Here is a 19,222-nt window from a genome sequence, read left to right on the forward strand (position 1 = left end):
ATAAAAACGCTATTACCCATAACAGGTGGGTCTGCGGGCACCTCAGCTGTCCTTGGGGGGGTCACCCTGGGCACCACGTCGAAGACCCCTGATCCAAACCCTTCCATTAATGAATATCTTCTCAGGTGGCACAATGGCTTTTCGAATTTGTGCCAGCATATTGGACATTGAACTTGTGAATTCTACTTAGTGGAGTGTCTGCTCTCTAGTAAAACATCCGATGAATATTTGTTGAAATTTGATGCTAAATTGCTTTGTTGTTTGCTTGTTTGATTGCAAAAATAGTTAAATAACGATTACATAATTCAACCTAAGGCAAGATTAAGGAAATGTACAGTATATGAAAGTTTCTTTGTCAAATATATCTCGTTTTTTTCTAATGTTTGGAGTCTAGCACTAGCCAAACAGAAGACTCATATACTGTGAACCCTACCCCTGAATAAGCAACATTTGTTGTTGTTTTTCCACAATTATTATACAATTAATAACCCATTATATATTGAAATAAAATACAAACCCTTTTAAAAAACCCAAAAATTCATTAAATGTACTGTATTCTGTGATACTGTACCTGTAAACATTTTTTAAACCAATACCTACTCTCTTTGGAACTGTTTATGCATTTGGAATGCAGAACACAATGCACGATAGAAATCCGTGAAGCAGCGAGACAGTGAAAGGTGAACCGCGTTATAGCGAGGGATTACTGGACCTCTATCCTAAGGATCCTCCCGTAGAGTGCAGAACCGGTTGTGTAACTGGACATCCTTGTATCAACTACCTTTCTCTAAAGGTGATGAATGCAACAAAAACATGTAAAATAATACTTAAATGTATTTTGAATATGAGTAAAGTAATAAAACAAACAAATTAAAACTCGTTCAACGGCCACGTTGTAGTGTCTACAATGGCCACTGGGTGTAAGTGTTGCTCTTTTGAATAAAAGTCCGTGAAACAAATACTTCCGGTAGTCAACCAAAGAAGAAGAATGCACAAATGGCCACAATCGAAGAAAACGGACCTTCTCCTCATGTATGATACTTTACGCTTATGTTTACACTGTCATTGATTTAAGAAGGGTTGAATTTGGTGTATGAACCCTTTCCAATCATTTGTATAAGAACGAAATAATTGGCTCACCGATGATTTTTTTTTTTTAAAAAACGTAATTAATAACATACTAAACGCTTACATCAGGGGTGTTCAACTCATTTGAGCTCGGGGGCCAAATGGTGAAAAGAACATCACCACGAGGGCCGGACTTGTCAATTAGTGGCATAAAAAATTAATTATTGAGGTGTTTTTTTTCCTCACCCACAGTATGTATTTTCTTTTCTAAGATTATATCTTTTGTAGTGTTTCAACCGTGGCTTTATAAAACAAAAAACAATTGAATTAATTCCCTTTATAATCTATTTAACTCGGGGAAACAAATGCAGACGGAAAGTGACTAAATTAGCATACAAACACTAATTTGAATGATTGATATAATGATTTGAAGTCGCTCTGCTTTTTCTAACGAAATTATTACATGAATGTGGTAACTTCACTAATTATATAATCAAATGGAAAGGAGCTAAATCTTCTTTATACTTATGCAAAGACATCCAGGTGCCGTTTTTTAAATTTTGAATTTTTAATATTGTCTTAAACAGCATGTCAGGGGAAAAACACTGCGATGGGTTTTCTCAATGTTCTCTGTTTGATTAATCCAGCCATCCATTATCTGCACCGCTTATCCTCAGTAGGGTCGCAGGGGTGCTGGAGCCCATCCCAGCTATCTTCGGGCAGTGGGCAGGGGGTACCCTGAACTGGTTGCCAGCCAGTCGTAGATACTCACTCGTTCAATCCTGGGGACAATTTGGACCGGCCAATTAACCGGACATGCATGTTATTGAGATGTGGGAGGAAACTGGAGTGCTTGGGAGAAACCCATGCAAGCACTGGGAGAAAATGCAAACTCCACACATGAAAGTCCAATCTCATGACCTCAGAACTAACCACTGCGCTGCCGTGCTGCCCATTGATTAATCATAGTCAGCAAATACAGCTACAGTGGGTGGCACGGCAGCTGTATGGTGAGCGCGTCAGCGGCACAGTTTGAGGTCATGGGTTCAAATCCAGCTACAGAGTTTGCATGTTCTCCCTGTGCTTGCGTGGGTTTCCTCCCACATTTCAAAAACATCCATATTAGGTTAATTGGCCGGTCCTAATTGTCCCTAAGTGTGAATAAGCAAGTGAGTTGTCTGTCTCTGTGCCCCCTGCGACTGGCTGGCAACCAGTTCAGGGTGTACCCTGAACCACTGTGTGAAGACAACTGGGATGGACTCCAGCCCCCCTGCGACTCAATTGAGAAAGAGCAGTGCAGATAATAGATGGGTGGCTTGGTGAGTAGTGCCCAGTTTTGGAGACATCCAATGGACATGTTTAAAACTGCAGGTCATATCCGCAATTTTTTTTCTCTCGTGCTTCTCTCAGCATTGTTCGGCGGGCCACATAAAATGATGTGGCAGACCACATTTGTCCCGCAGACGATGAGTCGGACACATGTGGCTTGAATGAAATCACGAAAGGAAAATGCAACCAAAAACAATTTGACTTTTCGCATAACATCGCCAATAAAAACATTGAGTATGGTTTTCATTTTAAACAGTGTAATTAAAACCTAAACACAACCGAACTGTGCACAGCTGTGCCGTATCGGGTAAAGGAGATAAATAACCACATGAATGTCCCCAGGGACGTGACCCGTCATCGTCCCAGCCAAGGCAGAAACTGCAGGGCCTCTTAAACAAGAACATGAGGATCCGCATGACTGACGGTCGGACCTTGGTGGGCCTTTTTCTCTGCACTGACCGGGACTGTAACATCATTCTCGGATCCGCTCAAGAGTTTCTCAAATCCAAAGGTGAATTACCACGCAGCTATGTTTACAACAAAATTGCCTCACAACTTTCTAATTCCCATGTTTTCCTTTTTCATTTTCTAGACACTTTTTCCCAGGGGGAACCCAGAGTTCTAGGCCTGGCCATGATCCCCGGTCACCATGTCGTGTCCATCGAGGTGGAAGAAGAGATTCTGGACGATACACAAGCTTTTGGCATCAATCACTAAAAAGGGAATGGACCTAAAAAGATTGGACTTGTGCTTCTTTGTTGTTGTTTAACCCATGAACATCACAGTGGATGAATAATTGGTTGGATTTCTCAGGGTCTCAAAGTTTGGAAGAAAACAAGATGGAGCTTTATTTTCTCCTGTCTTCTTCCTGTAGCAAAGGGGTCCTGAACAGATACGGCTCTTTTCATGAGTACATGATTGTCATCGAGGAGATAAAATACAAACTTTCGAAATTTGTCTGAAATATTCAAATTCTGGTATATCCGAAACACTATGGTCATTGTGTGGTTTGGTCCAGAATATATAAGGGGGAGTCACAACTACAGGTTACAGTCAAAGTGTTACATCAACAGACCCTGTACATATTCATGGAATCCTAAATATGAAATCTCTTTAAACCATGTTCACTGTTGAAACGCTGATGAAAACCCATCGAACAAACTAACAGCCAAGCACCCAGAGCAATTTGATCAAGTGGGCAGATATCACCCCCCCCAAAGCCCACTCTCTGAAATACATGATTCTCGTTTGCAGTATTTCGTGAGATTTTCACAAACGAACTGCTTGCACCTTGTTTTGAAACCATTTATGACAAAAAATGACGCTATAAATGAGCCTCAATGACTGCACGGGAGTAACAATTTGAAGTGGTGTTTGGTTGATATGGGACACATGCTCCGGAATTATCATTTCATAGATTTTATCTTGAAACGTCACAAGGTGAAATAAAATGTGCTGAAGAATTTAGCTTTTCACTGGAGAGCGGGTTTAGCGTTTTTGTCGAACTTTGTCTTTATGACTCAAAAAGTTTGTCTCTTATATTGTACAGGGGTGTGATCTGAAACCCTACTGAAAGCCTTCTTAGTTAAGTTCCCCCCCAAAATATTTTTAAATATATGTTGCACACACATCAGCGAGGTTTCATTTAAATAGTTACAATCTGCATATGTTTGACACCAGAGAATGCAAAAAAAAACCAAACTTTATAAATAAGTTTTTTATAGGGTCAAAAGTGTTTGTAAGAATACAGTAGTTTTCCACATCTTACTGTACAGTCCAATTCATGAGACACTTATGCCTGGGTGATAGTTGCCATTTAAGAGCCTTTGTTCCGAAAGAAAAAAATGAAGAAAAGTGCCAATTCTTAAATGGGAACACTTTAACAAATTGCATTTGTTCTTCCATTTTGAACCTTTTAATGATCAGTCTTTGAACAAATAGGTACAAGAAAAAAACGATGGCACGTAAAACGAGAAAAACGTCAAAAGAAAGTGACCGTGGCAGTTTCTAAGTCCCTCAGACATTTTTATTGCTTTGAAGTCCTCAGTGAGCAATCGTCTACTGGAACTTGAAGTGGAAGCCGCCCCCTGACTCAAAAGGGTTGAAAGGGAAAGGCCAGGCGTGGCCATTTTGGCCGCCACCGCCCTGCTGCCGGTTCTCCGGATCCAACGGATCCTCGCCCGCGTCAAATTTCTGCCTCATTTCTGAAAATGAAGAAAATACTGCTTTTAAGAGTTTGTACTTATAGTTATACAGTGGAACCTCTACTTACAAATGTCTCTACAAAGTTTCAGATTACGGAGTAAAATACTGCCTCTTGTTCACAAAGGCGTTTTAAGATGCGAAGTCAAAAATACAGTACGAGCTCCTATTAGCTGTCCCAGATTCCCGACCGTAAACAAACGAGCTGGCAATCCCAGCATGCTCTTCGTGTCACCGTCAGAGGTCCGAGAAGGGGATTAGGAGGGGTTCCGGCAAGATGGCGGGGAGGGTGACGCAGCCATCATTCAAATCAGCCCAAATTAAAGACATTTTAGCAAAATTCAATAAAGTCTCAGAATTTGTGGAAAGGAATCACCTGGAAAAACTGTTAAGTCGGGCATCGCTAGGTTTGTCCTGCGCATTTCTGACAGATTGGCAAAAGCAGACGTCATTGCATCAGTTTTTCAAGAAACGACAGCCAAAAAACACTGCTGAAGACCAGTGAACACAGAGGCCCGTTAAAAAGTAAATGAATATTTTTATTATTTGCTTTATTCTTTGTTTTTTTTACATGATGTGCCTCTCGTTTAATGTTTATTCTGCAATAATCGTCTTCTAACATGTAAAAAGATCTATTTGTTTCATGTTCTGATGCTCTTTTATGATTTATTAAAAAAAATACACTGTACTTTTGCGTGGTCAGAAACAGATTGAGGCATTTACATTCAAATTGCGTCTCTACTTTCGAAGTTTTCAGCTTATGAAGTTACTCCCAGAACGAATTAAATTCGTAAGTAGAGGTACCACTGTATCTGAATCAGCTTCACAAAGAGTGATATTTTTTTAGCAATGTAAATGTTCTGACCCGGGTCGGTGAGGACCTCCTTGGCCGAGGCGATGTCGATGAACTTCTTCTCGGCTTCCTTCTTCTCGGATTCTGACTGGAAGTTGTCCGGGTGCCACTGCTGCGCTAACTTCCTGTAGGCCTTGATAATTTCCTGTTTGTTGGCCACCCTGAGAAGAGCAAAGGATAGATAATAAGCAAGACTTATTATAATGGCGAAAAATGTTTGTCAGACAGCCACTTCATTAAATTTACATTTTCACATGGTCCAAAGTAAATGTCTGTCGGAAGTTGCTGTGTATTGTGGGTAGACCTAAGACATGCTCTGCTCTGAAAGGCCCGACTGAAACCACATCACCGTTTTGATTGTTCTGTTTTTGTGGTCACACAATGTTGCCACGAAAGGAAATCGGTGAATATTTAAGAAGACAATTCATAATCTTTTTAGTCCAAATATCAATCTTATTGTGTTCACATTTTTAAGACTTTCGAAAATTGGATTTAAGACATTTTCATGCCAATTTAGGTCTTGTTTTTAGAATAATGAAACCAATGCCTTTTAAGACTTTAAGGATCAGCGGGAACCTTGTTCACAGGTGTACAACATGCAGGCCGGATCAGGCCCACCAATGCTTTTAATCTGGCCCGCGAGACAACGCTGATAGAAACGAGGGGAAAATGAGCTGCAGTTTTGAATATATCCACTTGATGTCGCCAAAGCCTGGCACCACTTGCAAAGAAACTGGAGCTGTATTTTTCTCTATCTCTTTTTTCTCGCCCTCCATCTCACATTACCTAGTGTATTTCTTTCTCTCTTTTTTTCTTTCTTTTCTCCCTCTACATTTCATGCTCACTCTCCTCATACTTTTTCTCTTATTATATTTCCTTCTTTGTCTCTGTTTCTTTCCCTCCTTATATTTTTCCATCTCTTTCTCTTCTTTTTCCTCCCCTTTTCAATCTATTGTGCTCGCTCTCTTTTTCTCTAGTGTTCTACCTTTTTCTATATTTTACTCTTTCTCTCTTACTGTCTCCCCTGTTCTTTTTTTCTCTCTTTCGCTTAAATCTACTAATCCGGCCCACAGAGATTTTCTTTCTAGCATGTGGCCCCAAGCTATAATTAGATAAGTTGACACCCCTATGATGGCAACAAAATACCATCTGATGTAAAAAAGTGGTGTCCAGAAACAGTTCCACCCCTTTTCAAAGTAAGTACATCAAGATAAAAGCAAGATTGTTATAAAAATGATAATTTGACATTATATAGGTTATTTGTAAAAAAAAAAAAAAAAAAAAAAAAAACCTTCATAGAGAGCAGTACTTAAGTCTGTAAATAGGGTTTGTTATTTGGTTTCAAAGTATAATAAGAGTATTTGATAAGTAAAAATAGGTTTCTACTTTAAGGATTTGGACCCGCTGGTCCTCTCTGAAATGCAATCCCCGAGAAAAACGAGGGATGAATGTAATTATGTTGGATCGATCGAATGGGAAGGTTGGTTTGTGCGCGCAGCGGCAATACCGGCTGACTCCGAGGATCTTGTAGTAGTCTCTCTTGCGGGAAATCTTGAGCAGTTTGTGTGCACGCTCCAGCCCTTCTCGGATTTCGTTGCTCTCGCCGTCGAACTCCAGCGCCTCCTGGTAGTCGTCCACGGCTGCGGTGGCGAGAAAGCAGAGTTCGCCATTCGTGTGTGTGTGTGTTTTGGGGGCCGGACAGCCGCTTTCAACTGACCTTTCTCGTATTCCTGGATGAGGATGAAGGCCTCGGCACGGTCACGCAGGATTTTGGCATTGCGGGGGTCCCTCTGGTGCGCCTCCGAGCACACGTCGATGGCTTCGATGGCGGACTTGAGCTGAAAACAAAGCGTTGCAGTAATCCCTTGCTGTATCGCGGTTGTCTTTTCATCATGTGTTGAGTTCTGTGTTCTGATTGGCTGAACAGTCACCCCGCACCCTTTCCTCCCTGTGCATCAATTATGTAGCGGTCTTAGTTGTACACGTACGTAAAATAGGGCGATGAACCATTCCCCCCCCAAGTTTCTCTAAACACCACGATCATGTTAACAAACCAGAGGGAGAGGAAGATGCTTTCTATCACCAACAAAGTGGGACTTCCTCAACCCAGAATATTGCTCTGGAGCCGAATGCAGTACTTTAGCGCTCCCTAGTGACTCCCTTGCGCAATGAATATTTGGTTTCTGTAGTCCACATTCTTTTCCAATGATTATAGATGGACACATTATGTGTTTCCTTCTTATAAATGCCTATATAAGGCTTTGACATTTTTTGCAGCTTCAGATACATTTTTGAGGGTTCGTTTTTATGGCCCAATATTGCGCTTTCAACACTTTGGGCCGTTGATTCCTGCCTAAAGAAAGTAAATGCAATTTTTCATAAGGTCCACATGATGGGGATAAAGTGTCATGTGAAGTACAAACGGAAGTGTCCTGAAATTATAAGATTATTTTTAAAATTATAACTTGACAGTAGTCAAGTCAAGTCACATTTATTTGTATAGCCCTTAATCACAATAAATCTCGAAGGACTGTAAACAATAAAAAAAAGAAAAAGAAAAAAAAGAAAGAGGAGAGATGAAGACATCGAGGGATAGAGAAAAAAATAATCACAGAAGAAAGAAGGAAAGACAAAGGAAGAGCAACAAATAGAGAGAGGAAAGCAAAAGAAAAAAAGAAAAAGAATTACAGATGTTGTTAAAAAAAGTTTATAATGGACAGTACTTTTATTTTTTAAATTCTTCACCCTGTAAACTGGCTTTATTCTTGTTTTTTAATTTCAATGTGTAATAGCGTTTAATTAATACAAAAACATAGAAATAAATGGTTTCTACTTCGCAAGTTTTGACTATCGCAAGACCTTTTTTGGAATGCAAGACCAGAAAAATATTTGACCATCAGATGGCACAGTACTGTCTAATGCGAACAAAAACCAGTAATCTGACCACAGCATGCAGCAAGATGCCAGACAAACATGGCGGTGACTAGTAGGTATGGATTCCGCTATGTAGAGGAAATACAAATTTCTCAACATATGTTATGTATCTTTGCCTACTGTTAAAAAAAATCTACCTGTGAATGAAGGTTTTTTTTCTATACCACCAGGACACACTAAATATTACACACTGTCCTTTTAAGAGTGTTGTGTTAGCCTTATTACAACTGTTGGTGACCAATGGAGGGATAGAGTACTTGAGCACAGCAAAGTTTATACCTCAATCAAACATGAATTGAATAAGAATAATCACATTAATCATTGAAATGACTACAGAGGACTATACTGTTTAATGTAACGTATTTTGTATGATCTATTTAATATATTAAAACAGTGTTTCTCAACTGGTGGGTCGCGACCCGCTTCAGACTTGTTTTCAGTGGGTCTACGAAAAAACTGAAAGGTGAAATACACTCCTTAGTAGATGGTAACGCACACACCGTTTCACATCACAGAAAAGAACCGGTAACGTTTGTTTATATATATGGCCAAACACCAATACAGTGGAAAATGGATTTTATGATATCGAAGCCATTATTTGCATTCCACTGCCTGTTTAGGAGGACAGTATCTCACCTTGAGGAGACAGAAGCAAATCCTTTCTTTGGCCAGGTTGGTGTAGAACAGCACTTGTGGCTCAGTCTTGATAACTCCTTCGTACTTCTCAATGGCGTCGCGGTACCTAGGAACCAGAGGATGGTCAGAGTCAAGCGGGCTCCAAAAGTCGAATACACAGCGCCTTCTTTCGTGTCCCACCTTCCCGCCTGGATGAGTTCCTCAGCAGAGTCTAACTGCTTGCTGATTTTCTTCACTTGCCTGTAGTGACCCAGGCAATCTTTGTCGTCCTGATCTAGTTTAAGGCACTCTCGAACTTGGCTGCATACAAGGTGAAAAGAGTGTGAGGGGGGAGGAAGACAGAGCAGAGAAAGGCTAAATCCAGATACTCCCCGTTACCCTGCATTTTACTTCTTACTCTAGCAATGTACGTTCATGGGGGGATAAAGACTGTCCCATTTCTCTGCAGAGTGTAGGTAGAAGTGTAAAGAACACTATCTTTCATGAAAATACGTCAAAAGTACCCAAACTTCTCCCTAGCCAAACTCCCTCTGCATTACTTTTTAGCTGAACAAGATGAACCAATTGAAATCTTTCAATGTGTTTATGTTCGGTTGTGTTATAAAACTTATATTTCTACAGAGGACACTGCATGAGAAGGAAAAATATTAAGTCAATAGTGAGATGGTGTTTTGGGGAAGAGGAGGAAGTATAAACTAAAGTGAAGCGCAGTTCTTGTCCAACGACAGACGATTTTTTGAAAGTTAAAGGCACACTTTGTAATATTTGACCACTTGACGCTGTATTGTGGAGTTCACGGGTTGGCAACCCAAAATGTTGAAAGAGCCATACGAGCCAAAAACCCCACATGTTTGGAGCTTCAAAAACTGCAAGCTTTATAAACGCTTTATAAGGAAAACAACACATTCTGTATATCTATAGAATGTATGCGTGTATTTTTATTGGAAAAAGGTAAGAATGTTTGAGTCATGTTTGTCGTAAACGAACAATAAAATTTTTCATTATCAACAATTGAAAAAAAACTCTTGGGAGCCACTAGGGAGCACCAAAGAACCACATGTAGCTCCACGGTTGCTTGTTGCTGACCCCCACTGTTGTAAAACCAAAAACAAGTGCAACAAATGACAAGTAAGAATACAAACTACCAAACCGCACCATTATTCTTCTCCTTTTTTTGCCCAGCCTTTTTGGGGATACCGCTAGCAGCAAGATGGCAGACGATCAAGTCTGTTCCCTCGAGATGACCCTCATATTATGTAAAAGTATTACAAATTTACACAAAAATGCAAGTTTAGGTGAGTTTTTTTTTACCACTAAGAGGCACTTAATAATACGCAATGTTTCTTCAAACGTTAAGTTTAATGTTGAAGAAAAAAAAAAAAAAAAGAATTGTTGCGTATGTCATGTCTCAAATAGCCTGTATCAAATGAATGACATGGTAAGAATGAAGTACATTTCCTATTCAGAGAAATAATTCCTTTGCCCTTGTAAGAAGTGAAAGGAGGTAGATAAATAAAACCAAGTAGGTAGGGAAAAAAGGAAGTAATGGGATTAAGCCAAAGTACGAAGGCCCTGACTCACTTAAGAGAATTGTGGTGCTCCCCCAGGCTGTAATGGAGAAGGCTGAGTTTCAGGAAAGCGGCGCGGTTGTCATTTCGGAGTCGGGAGGCGGGTCCCAAATCCTGGATGGCCTTTTGCCGTTCACCGGTGCGAAGGTAGCAGTCGGCACGAAGCTCTCGCATTTCGGGGTCCCACGGCGAGATCTAGTACAGTGTCATTCACAGTGTTCGTACGCCTTTTGCATGGGCAAATTCAAGCACTTTTCAGGGACTGCCGAGCCAATTTTCCAATTTCTGCAGTACCATTAAAAGGAGGAATTTTGCAGATTCACATATATATTTGAAATTTACATGTGCGATTTTTAATCTTGCATGTGCATTTAGACATATAACTGAGATTTTGAGTAGATTGTGATTATGTTTGTTTTCAAGACAAATCCACACCTTTAGGTGTTGGGTAAAATAACAGTAAAATATAGCGTACATTTTCAGTTGAATTAAGTTTTTTCCATTACAATTTACCACTAGCAAATTATTTTCGTTTTTTTTGCATGGCCGATAATAAATGTCCATAAATGATACGTAATACACATTCCATAGTGCTCAGTTTAGATTTAGTATGCACCACCCATAACAGGCTATTACACTTCATAGGACAATGCCATACAAGCCAATGCCAGCTTCCGTTAATCACGAGGGAATAAGAAAGGTAATGGCAAAGTGTAGCCACCAAAAAGCAATGTTGACATCATTTTTAAGCAGACTTGTTAAGAAACATGGCAACAATTATCCAAAATTACACTTATTTATCCTTGAAAACACTACATCAAAATTCAAGCATTTTTAAGAACTTCAAGCACCCGTGCGAAACCTACGCGTTTAAGCCATTGTTTATATTTTCCGTTTTCTAACTATCGTTCTTTAAAACGGTACTGCATGAATTATGATCGCACGATTTCAGGAAACCTTGGCAATCACGTTCCTGCAGACGTGCACAAAGCATCATCCCTCTCTGCCCTAACGATGATGAAAAGACTTAATCATCTTTTTGTAGAAAGAAAAAAATCTCTGTACATATTTATATATATTCACTTTTCTAACCATGAGACTTCACTACGCCTGGTCGCCATGTAGGCTGTCTGCACACTCTCAATCACTGGATACAGGAAGCAACACTATGAAGTTGGGCTTCCTCGGTGTGTGGACAAAGATCGGTTCAAAGCCCCGCATTTAATATTGATTTTCATACTGAACTCATTCCCAGAGGCTTGATAACTAGCAACAAGCAGCGGCAAACCCTTTTAACGTTTTAGCATTGAATGAGTTGAGGTTTACGAGCACATGCGCAAACCCTGCATTCAAACAAATCCAGGACTCCGGTTTTAAAGCACCTCAATGACTCGTTCCAGGGCCGAAATAGCGCCTCCGTAGTTGCCCCAATGGTACGCCGCCCGGGCGTCCTCCCGCTGCTGCTCCAGGTCGTCGAGTCTCGCCAACTGCTCCTGAGCGTCCTTGTGTTCCGGAGATGACGGTCTCTGTGGGATGCGAACCGAGTATGAGCTAGAAAACAGTAGTACAAGTCTGGAATAGGTCAGATGCTCACCACTGCTTGAAAGTCATCACGGGCTTCCTGCGCGTTGCCTTGTTTCAGAAGGATATTCCCCCTTTGCAACCGGGCCTTGAAAAAACAACATTGTCATGTAAATAAAAACAACAGATGTAAGATTGGTAAAGCTTTAGTAACACTTACAGCCAGGAAGTCAGGCTTCAGCTGAATAGCCCTGGTCAGATCAGGGAGGGCCGATCGGGACTTGCCCATGGCCAGGAACACCGCGGCGCGTTTGTAGTACGTCAGGTAGTTTTTGGAGTCCAGTTCTGAACAAACCATACCACAATTTAAAGTCACACATACTTTGTTTATGGAATACGGTGTTCCCTTGCCATACCACGGTTTGATGTCGCTGTTCTGTGTAGTGCAGGGTTTGGCAACCCAAAATGTCAAAAGAGCCATACTAGACAAAAAAGTCCTTGGGGCATTGCGTCTTTTTTTTCTATTACCGTATTTATTCGTGTATAAATCACAATGAAGTATAACGCGCACCCCTGATTTTTTTTATTAAAAATCAGTAAGAACTTTGTTTCACCTTTTCTCAGCTCACTCTAAAAATTGTCAGTGGCAAACGTTGTTGAATATGTGCAGCCATGATTGAAATTTTTAATTAAAAACGTAAACTATGAACACAGTACCAACATAAAATTGACAATGTATTCATTGAATGTCCTTCAAAGTCCGTTTAATCATCAGATACACCAATGAGTTGTTTCCCTTGTCGTGCTTTTATATCTCTCAGGACGACTCTCCATTTTCTCTATTTCCTAACATTTGTCTCTGGTACCGTGAACAGTGTGGTCATGATAATGTGATGATGTAATACCTTTTTGAATGCCAGCTGCATCACTAGTGGTTTAGTGATTAGGATTCAGTGCTCTCACCGCCGTAACCCAGGTCCAATTCCCATTGCATCCAATGTTTTGCAATTGTAGTCAGCGATATTTTTCGACTGATCCAATCATAGTACAAATACTGTAATTTACTACTGTAAAACCTTGTTTATAACGCGCACCCAAACTACACTAGATATGCATATGGACAGAACTGTTGCAGCCACTATATATGAAAAGTAGCATTTTTGCCATGGACACAGGCAATAACACAGAAATGTCACGAAGAAATCAACCAATACCCATGAGGCTTTTTTTAGCTAGTACGCCGGATGCAGTTGTTAAGTGTATTATTTGCCTCTGTACTAGGAGTCCCACAGTGCCTTGCAGCATTAAAAATATCCTAACTGAGGGAAACTACTATGCAGAAATTTACTTAATAAGGGTGACTGGAAAAGATTAACAGCGAAAATCAAGGGAATACTGCATTTCATTCACTACGCAAACTCGTGCCAAATTCCAAACTTCCCACTCAATTCAACCCACTAAAATATTCACTTTTCAGGTTTTTCCCCATGAATGAGTGAGTAAATGCTTACCCACAGCAGAGTGGTAATGTGACAAGGCTTCAGCCAGCTGACCAGCTGCCAAAAGTTTGCGGCCCATCTCCAAGTGATGCTCGATCTCGCCGCTAGTTCCCCCTAAAACCACTGGAACAAAACATGGTGGACTTTAACCACTTCAAACAGGGACTTGCATAGTGAGGGTTGTGTCTGGTGAGGCACAGTCAGATTTACAAATAAATTAACCTTCATCTTATTAATCATTTGATTGGCAGAGCAAAAAAAACAACACAGTTTAGCAAAAAACATAGTTTTTTTTTGTTAGTCTCAATTTATAAACAGTATTGAGACTATCGCCATTTCAGGGAACGTGTTCATGGAGCAGAATTTTGTTTCCAATTCGTTATTTAAAAACAAAAGTGTAACTACTCTTGTTACTACAAGGTGCTTTCCTGCGTTAATCCGTAATTATTAAATGCAGATTACGAATTACATTGTCCTCGGTTCCTGAACATTCCTACTTCAATCTGCAAACAAGGGCATATAATAATAATAATAATAATAATAATCTGGTCTGTGCAACCATTTAGGACTCTTTGTGATTAAGGGCTATACAAATAAACATGACATGACTTGACATATTCATATTTACTTACAAAGTACAACTAAATGCAGTTATGGTACCAGTGTCTTAAGCACCGAATAAGAGGTCTCTGAATTTCTACTTATGGAGATATTCCCCCTGACTGTACATATTTACATTCAAACTAAATTTACAACTTCATAATAAATTACTGAGATTAGTAGATCGGTTTAAATGTGTATAGTTGGTTGTGTGCCACCAGTAACAAAATGTAGGCACTAGGCAGCGTGTGGTGGATGGGGGCGCGGGTTATACAAGAGTAATACACCAATGGGAAATCAAAGGGGCAAAAGTGAGCAACTTTTACGGTAAAAGTGTGCTGATTTTTGGTCTTTTCATTTGTAAAATTATTTCTGCAATACACCGTGCCTGGAGTAAAAAAACAACTTCTTGGACAGTTACTAGTTATGGATAAGGAGTACCTTGAGTGGTTTGAAGCTAAGAGACAAAATAGATATGTAGTGTCTCTGCTAAGTGTTCATTTGCAAGATCTAAAGCACAGGTGTCCAACAGGCAGCCCACGGGCCAGATCAGGCCCACTAAGGGATTGAATACGGCCCGCGAGACAACACTCAGAGAAGCGCAAGAGAAAAAAAAGCTGCAGGTTGAAATATGTCAACTTTATGTTGCCAAAGCCAGGTGCCTCTCACAAAGACACCGTATTTGTATTTATTTCTCTCTCTCTCTCTTTCTTTTCCACCCCTTTTCTCCCACTCTGTCTCTGTGTCTTTTAACCTCTTTTGCTCTAACTTCCTTTTCTCTCTTTTCTCTTTCTCTTTTCATACCCTTTACACTCTTTTCGCCCCTGTCTTTCTATTTCTCTTTGGATTTATTTCTTCCTCTCCCTTTCTTTTCCCCCTCTCTCATGACTTTTTATCTTTTGTTTCTCACACTCTCTTTGTCCCACCCTCTCTCATTTGCCCTCCCTCTTTCACTTATTTCTTTATCCCTCTTTTTCTTTCTCTTTAATCTACTGGTCCGGCCCCTGACAGAATGTTTGTTCTATCGTGTGGCCCTCGAGTTAAAATGAGTTTGACACCCCCGATCTAAAGAATGCATAATCCAATAAATACGAATGATTCACTGCTTCAAATGGTTGGTGTACACCTTTTCTTCCACTTCTTTTAAATAACTTTTAGGAAGTTGTCTTTTTTGAGCATATATACGATAATTTGTAACTAACTACTTTTCTGTATCAGTAGGTCCGGCTCATCTCAAAAGAAACAGTAGGACGCTTTACAACTACAACAATGGCGATGACAACAACGGCAACCAGATGATGAGTGAGCTGTATCCCGGTATCAGGAAGCTTCTTCTGCAACTAGAATCCTTGAAAACAACTAATATCTGTTTCACGTGATGGAGCAAACACTTAACCCTAAGAAAGGCTCGGAGAGGGATGGGCGCCACCAGGCTGTACTTGCCCAAGACACACCACAGAAAGTAGTGCCTCTAAGACCCAGGTGGTTAAGGGATCCATCAACCGTAACTAATTACGGTTTTTCGGTAAAGCATTCAGCACTGCTTGTAAACAAATAAGACCATCAATAGATAGGTAATCTTCCATTATGAAAAAAACTCCATGCGACACTAAAAACAGCCTGGATGCTGGACTTGCTGTCAGCCTGCCAATACTATCTTTAACTACATTATTTGGGGATGATTTAAGCTTATTTTAAGAATCCCTGAACTCACCATCACCCTCTGGCATGAGGCAAGAGAACTTCATGCCTCACTCTGCATGTGCAGACGCTTAGCATTATCAAATTTCATGACATGTGAAAATTCTGCGATTTTGAAAAATACATTCCAAAAATTATGAAGTTGAATGAGAAAGAACTATATGAATATAACCTTTTCATATACTTTCAATTTGATATTTCAGTGATGACAGGTGAGGCTAAGCCTCACCTGCCTCCCCTGACAGCACGTCACTGGTTTGTAGTACCTTACCGTCCAGTTGTAGGTCCAGGATGACACAGAGCAGAGACAAGGAGCAAAAGACCCCGCTGTACCTCGTCAGGCGTCCAAAGTCCATAACCACGGTCTTTTTTAGCACACGAACCCTAAAGTGGAACTCATTTTAACGCCATATCGCAGTAAAACAGTCCTCACTGTCGGGCTATAGAAGCAGCCGAGTAGTGTATTTATGGTCCGCCTGTGCTGATGATCCGTGTGGAAAACAAAACTGTAAGAAGAAATAGCCCCCCACGAAATATGACACCATCACGTCCCGTTTATTTGTTTCTTTAATGACTGGAAATAACAATGAAGTCTATGTTTTTTTAAGTTAAACCAATAATGAGGTTATTCATATTGCAAGGAAAACATTATATTTTGAGTGTCATTTAGCGGCGAAAGGATGTAAGCTGACCCACAACGTGATTGGTCCACGTAGCAGCTCACCCGCTTCCAGATAAGGGAGGCGGCCAATTCTCTTGAATTAACGGTAGGAGTGACCGATACCGGAAATTTTGGTATCGATTCGCTAAACGCACGGTAAATAAAGTGTAATATCGATTGATATGGATCCAATACGATACTTTTTTACTAGTATGCAGGATTATTGAATAATTGACCCCCAATTAGTTACTTTAGAATTATGATAAACAGCACAGAGATCTTAAATCTATCTATCTATCTATCTATCTATCTATCTATCTAATAGAGCCTTATCCCCCTAGTGGGGGGTGGTTAGATTCAAGGACACACTCACATTCACCTTTCCCCTTCGCTCTTCCCAACCTGACTCCGAATATTAAGCCCACTGCACAACAAGGGTTGAGTCTCTGTGCTAGGCAACCCTTCATAAGCAGAGAGACCCGACAGCATACGCCGGTTTACCCCCTCCACATCATATGCGTCGATATCAGTCATTCGTATTTATCTTTCGCCATTGACATCTATATTAAGCACACACTCTTGCATCTATTAAATTAAGCGACTTAACATTCAGAGCACGTTTCACCCCGTCCATCCAACCATATTCAGGCGTTCCTCTCATTCTATTTCCCATCTCTTCTACAGTACATACTCTTTTAGTCAATAATAATAATAATTTCCTTTGTATTGTTATTCTGTGTAACAATGTACACAGAACGAAATGTCGATACACCTGACCCATTGTAGCGAGCCGATGCAGCCGCAGCCAACAGAGGGCGCCGCCATTTTACCAATGTTATAAGTCTTAGGTATGACTCGGCCGAGGCGCGAACCAGCGACCTCCCAGTCTCAAAGCGGGCGCCTTACCATCTAGGCTGCTGAGCTGGTAACAGCCTTCATTAGTTTTTTCCATACATCCAAACCATCTCAGAACACTTTCACCAGTTCTTCTTCTTACTTTCTCATTCTTTAACCCATCCAGTCATGTCACTCATCGCATACTACGCAAGCATTTCGAATAAACCAAAGAAGCAGCAATGTAACAAAAAGCTGATTGGCTGGCGCTAAGCTATGTGCAAGGAAACTCCTATGTAGGCCCTCAAGGTTTCTCCATTTGCCTCATGCTGAGGTTTTTGAGTTTTTCCTTGCCCTCATGTAAGTTTTAGATCAGGAGATGGTGTAATTATTGTCTGTAGTTTGCAATAATCTGTGGTCTGTGCAGCCCTTCGAGACTCCTTGTGATTAAGGGTGTCACAAATAAACATGACTTCACTGATTATAATCACGGATGACAGGTCATATTTTCTAAAAACAACACGCTTGATGGATTTGATACATTTGACTATGAAGGATTTGATACAATTGAATACAAGTTACATTTGTTGAGTTTAATGCTGTAGTTATTTACTGACTTTATTCAATGAGCAGTGAAAGTTCAGAGCACCCTATATATATATATATATATATATATATATATATGGTTAGGACATGTGCAGCACAGTTCATGTCTTGGAAACCTCCTGCGTGGGTTCAAATCTAGCTCCAGACTTCCTGTGCGGAGTTTGTATGTTCTCCCCGTGCTTGCGTGGGCTTCCTCCAGGCACTCCAGTTTCCTCCTAATTTCCAAAAACATGCATTTCAGGTGAATTGGCCGGTCCAAATTGTCCCTAGGTGTGAATGAGCGAGCGAGTTGTCTGTCCCCGTGTGCCCTGCGATTGGCTGGCAACCAGTTCAGGGTGTCCCCTGCCCACTGCCCGATGATTGCTGGGATGGGCTCCAGCACCCCCGCGACCCTACTGAGGATAAGCGGTGTAGCTAATGAGATGAGATGAGATATATATATAGAAATATAATAAGGCTGATAAGATAATCAGCACATCCAACAACGCAGAAAGGCCCTGATGACGGAGGACGGCAGGCATTGTTTTGAGAAACGCTCGGAGCTGTTTTGAGTTTTCCAGACATCGCTGGGAGGTGGTGGAGCTCACGTTGGGCTTCATTGGCACGCCCATGGGAGGAGCCGGCACACCATCTTGTAGAAAGACGTGGGCCGAGAGGAGAAGCGAGAGAACTTGAGAGAAAAGGCTTCACAGATACTCAAGCGACGCTAATTCGGCCATATTCGATGGAGTTCACTTAGGTAAATTGTGAAATTAAATCTACCCCCTGTGTGGAAAGGTCGGTTTCTTGTTCATCTTTTCCATCAAGAAACGAGCGCGCATTGTCGGGTGAATGTAGGTTGTGTTTGGTTAATGGAGTCAGATAACTAATTCGAACAATTTGGTAAACGGTACAATTTAATATTTCATTCCTAACACACTTAAACCTGCCAACATGAAGCCAAGGCCGTGAAAAAGAGTGGAAGAGAGGCATATGCGCGCCTAGGCTTTTAAATGCTGCTGATGTCATCGTTCCCCGGAGGCGTGTCTTGTGACCAGTTGGAGTTCCTGTTATGCTTATCAAAATAAAGTTCTCCAATTAAAAGAGGCGTAATAGGCGACATTTCATTCGGGCATACAACACAATAAATCTCTGGAATGAAACATGACACATATATGTAAATCATTCATCTTTTGATTATAGTTGAACATGTTGGGGGTTAAAATCTTTA

At 40.7% G+C, this 19,222-nt stretch overlaps 2 protein-coding genes across 2 annotated transcripts; one reads left to right on the plus strand and one right to left on the minus strand.

The window, feature by feature from the left end:
* The first annotated feature begins 929 nt into the window (after positions 1–929).
* naa38 (N-alpha-acetyltransferase 38, NatC auxiliary subunit) lies at positions 930–3,877 on the plus strand. The gene is made up of 3 exons (XM_088347888.1): positions 930–1,032; positions 2,740–2,908; positions 2,990–3,877. Exons 1-3 carry the CDS (start codon positions 997–999, stop codon positions 3,112–3,114), a joined length of 330 nt encoding a protein of 109 aa, XP_088204014.1. The 5' UTR covers positions 930–996; the 3' UTR covers positions 3,115–3,877.
* Positions 3,878–4,099: 222 nt separating this feature from the next.
* Positions 4,100–16,582, minus strand: dnajc3b (DnaJ (Hsp40) homolog, subfamily C, member 3b). Its single transcript, XM_088347887.1, has 12 exons — positions 16,183–16,582; positions 13,623–13,733; positions 12,332–12,456; positions 12,185–12,259; positions 11,973–12,116; positions 10,604–10,785; positions 9,203–9,322; positions 9,023–9,128; positions 7,170–7,290; positions 6,960–7,092; positions 5,465–5,613; positions 4,100–4,601 (listed from the first exon to the last, which is right to left on the minus strand). The coding sequence occupies exons 1-12, from the start codon at positions 16,265–16,267 to the stop codon at positions 4,456–4,458; spliced, it is 1,497 nt and encodes a 498-aa protein (XP_088204013.1). The 5' UTR covers positions 16,268–16,582; the 3' UTR covers positions 4,100–4,455.
* Between the last annotated feature and the right edge of the window lie 2,640 nt (positions 16,583–19,222).

The sequence above is a fragment of the Urocampus carinirostris genome, chromosome 11, assembly GCF_059441175.1.
Source record: "Urocampus carinirostris isolate Australia breed hairy pipefish chromosome 11, RoL_Ucar_1.0, whole genome shotgun sequence".
Lineage (NCBI taxonomy): Eukaryota > Metazoa > Chordata > Actinopteri > Syngnathiformes > Syngnathidae > Urocampus > Urocampus carinirostris.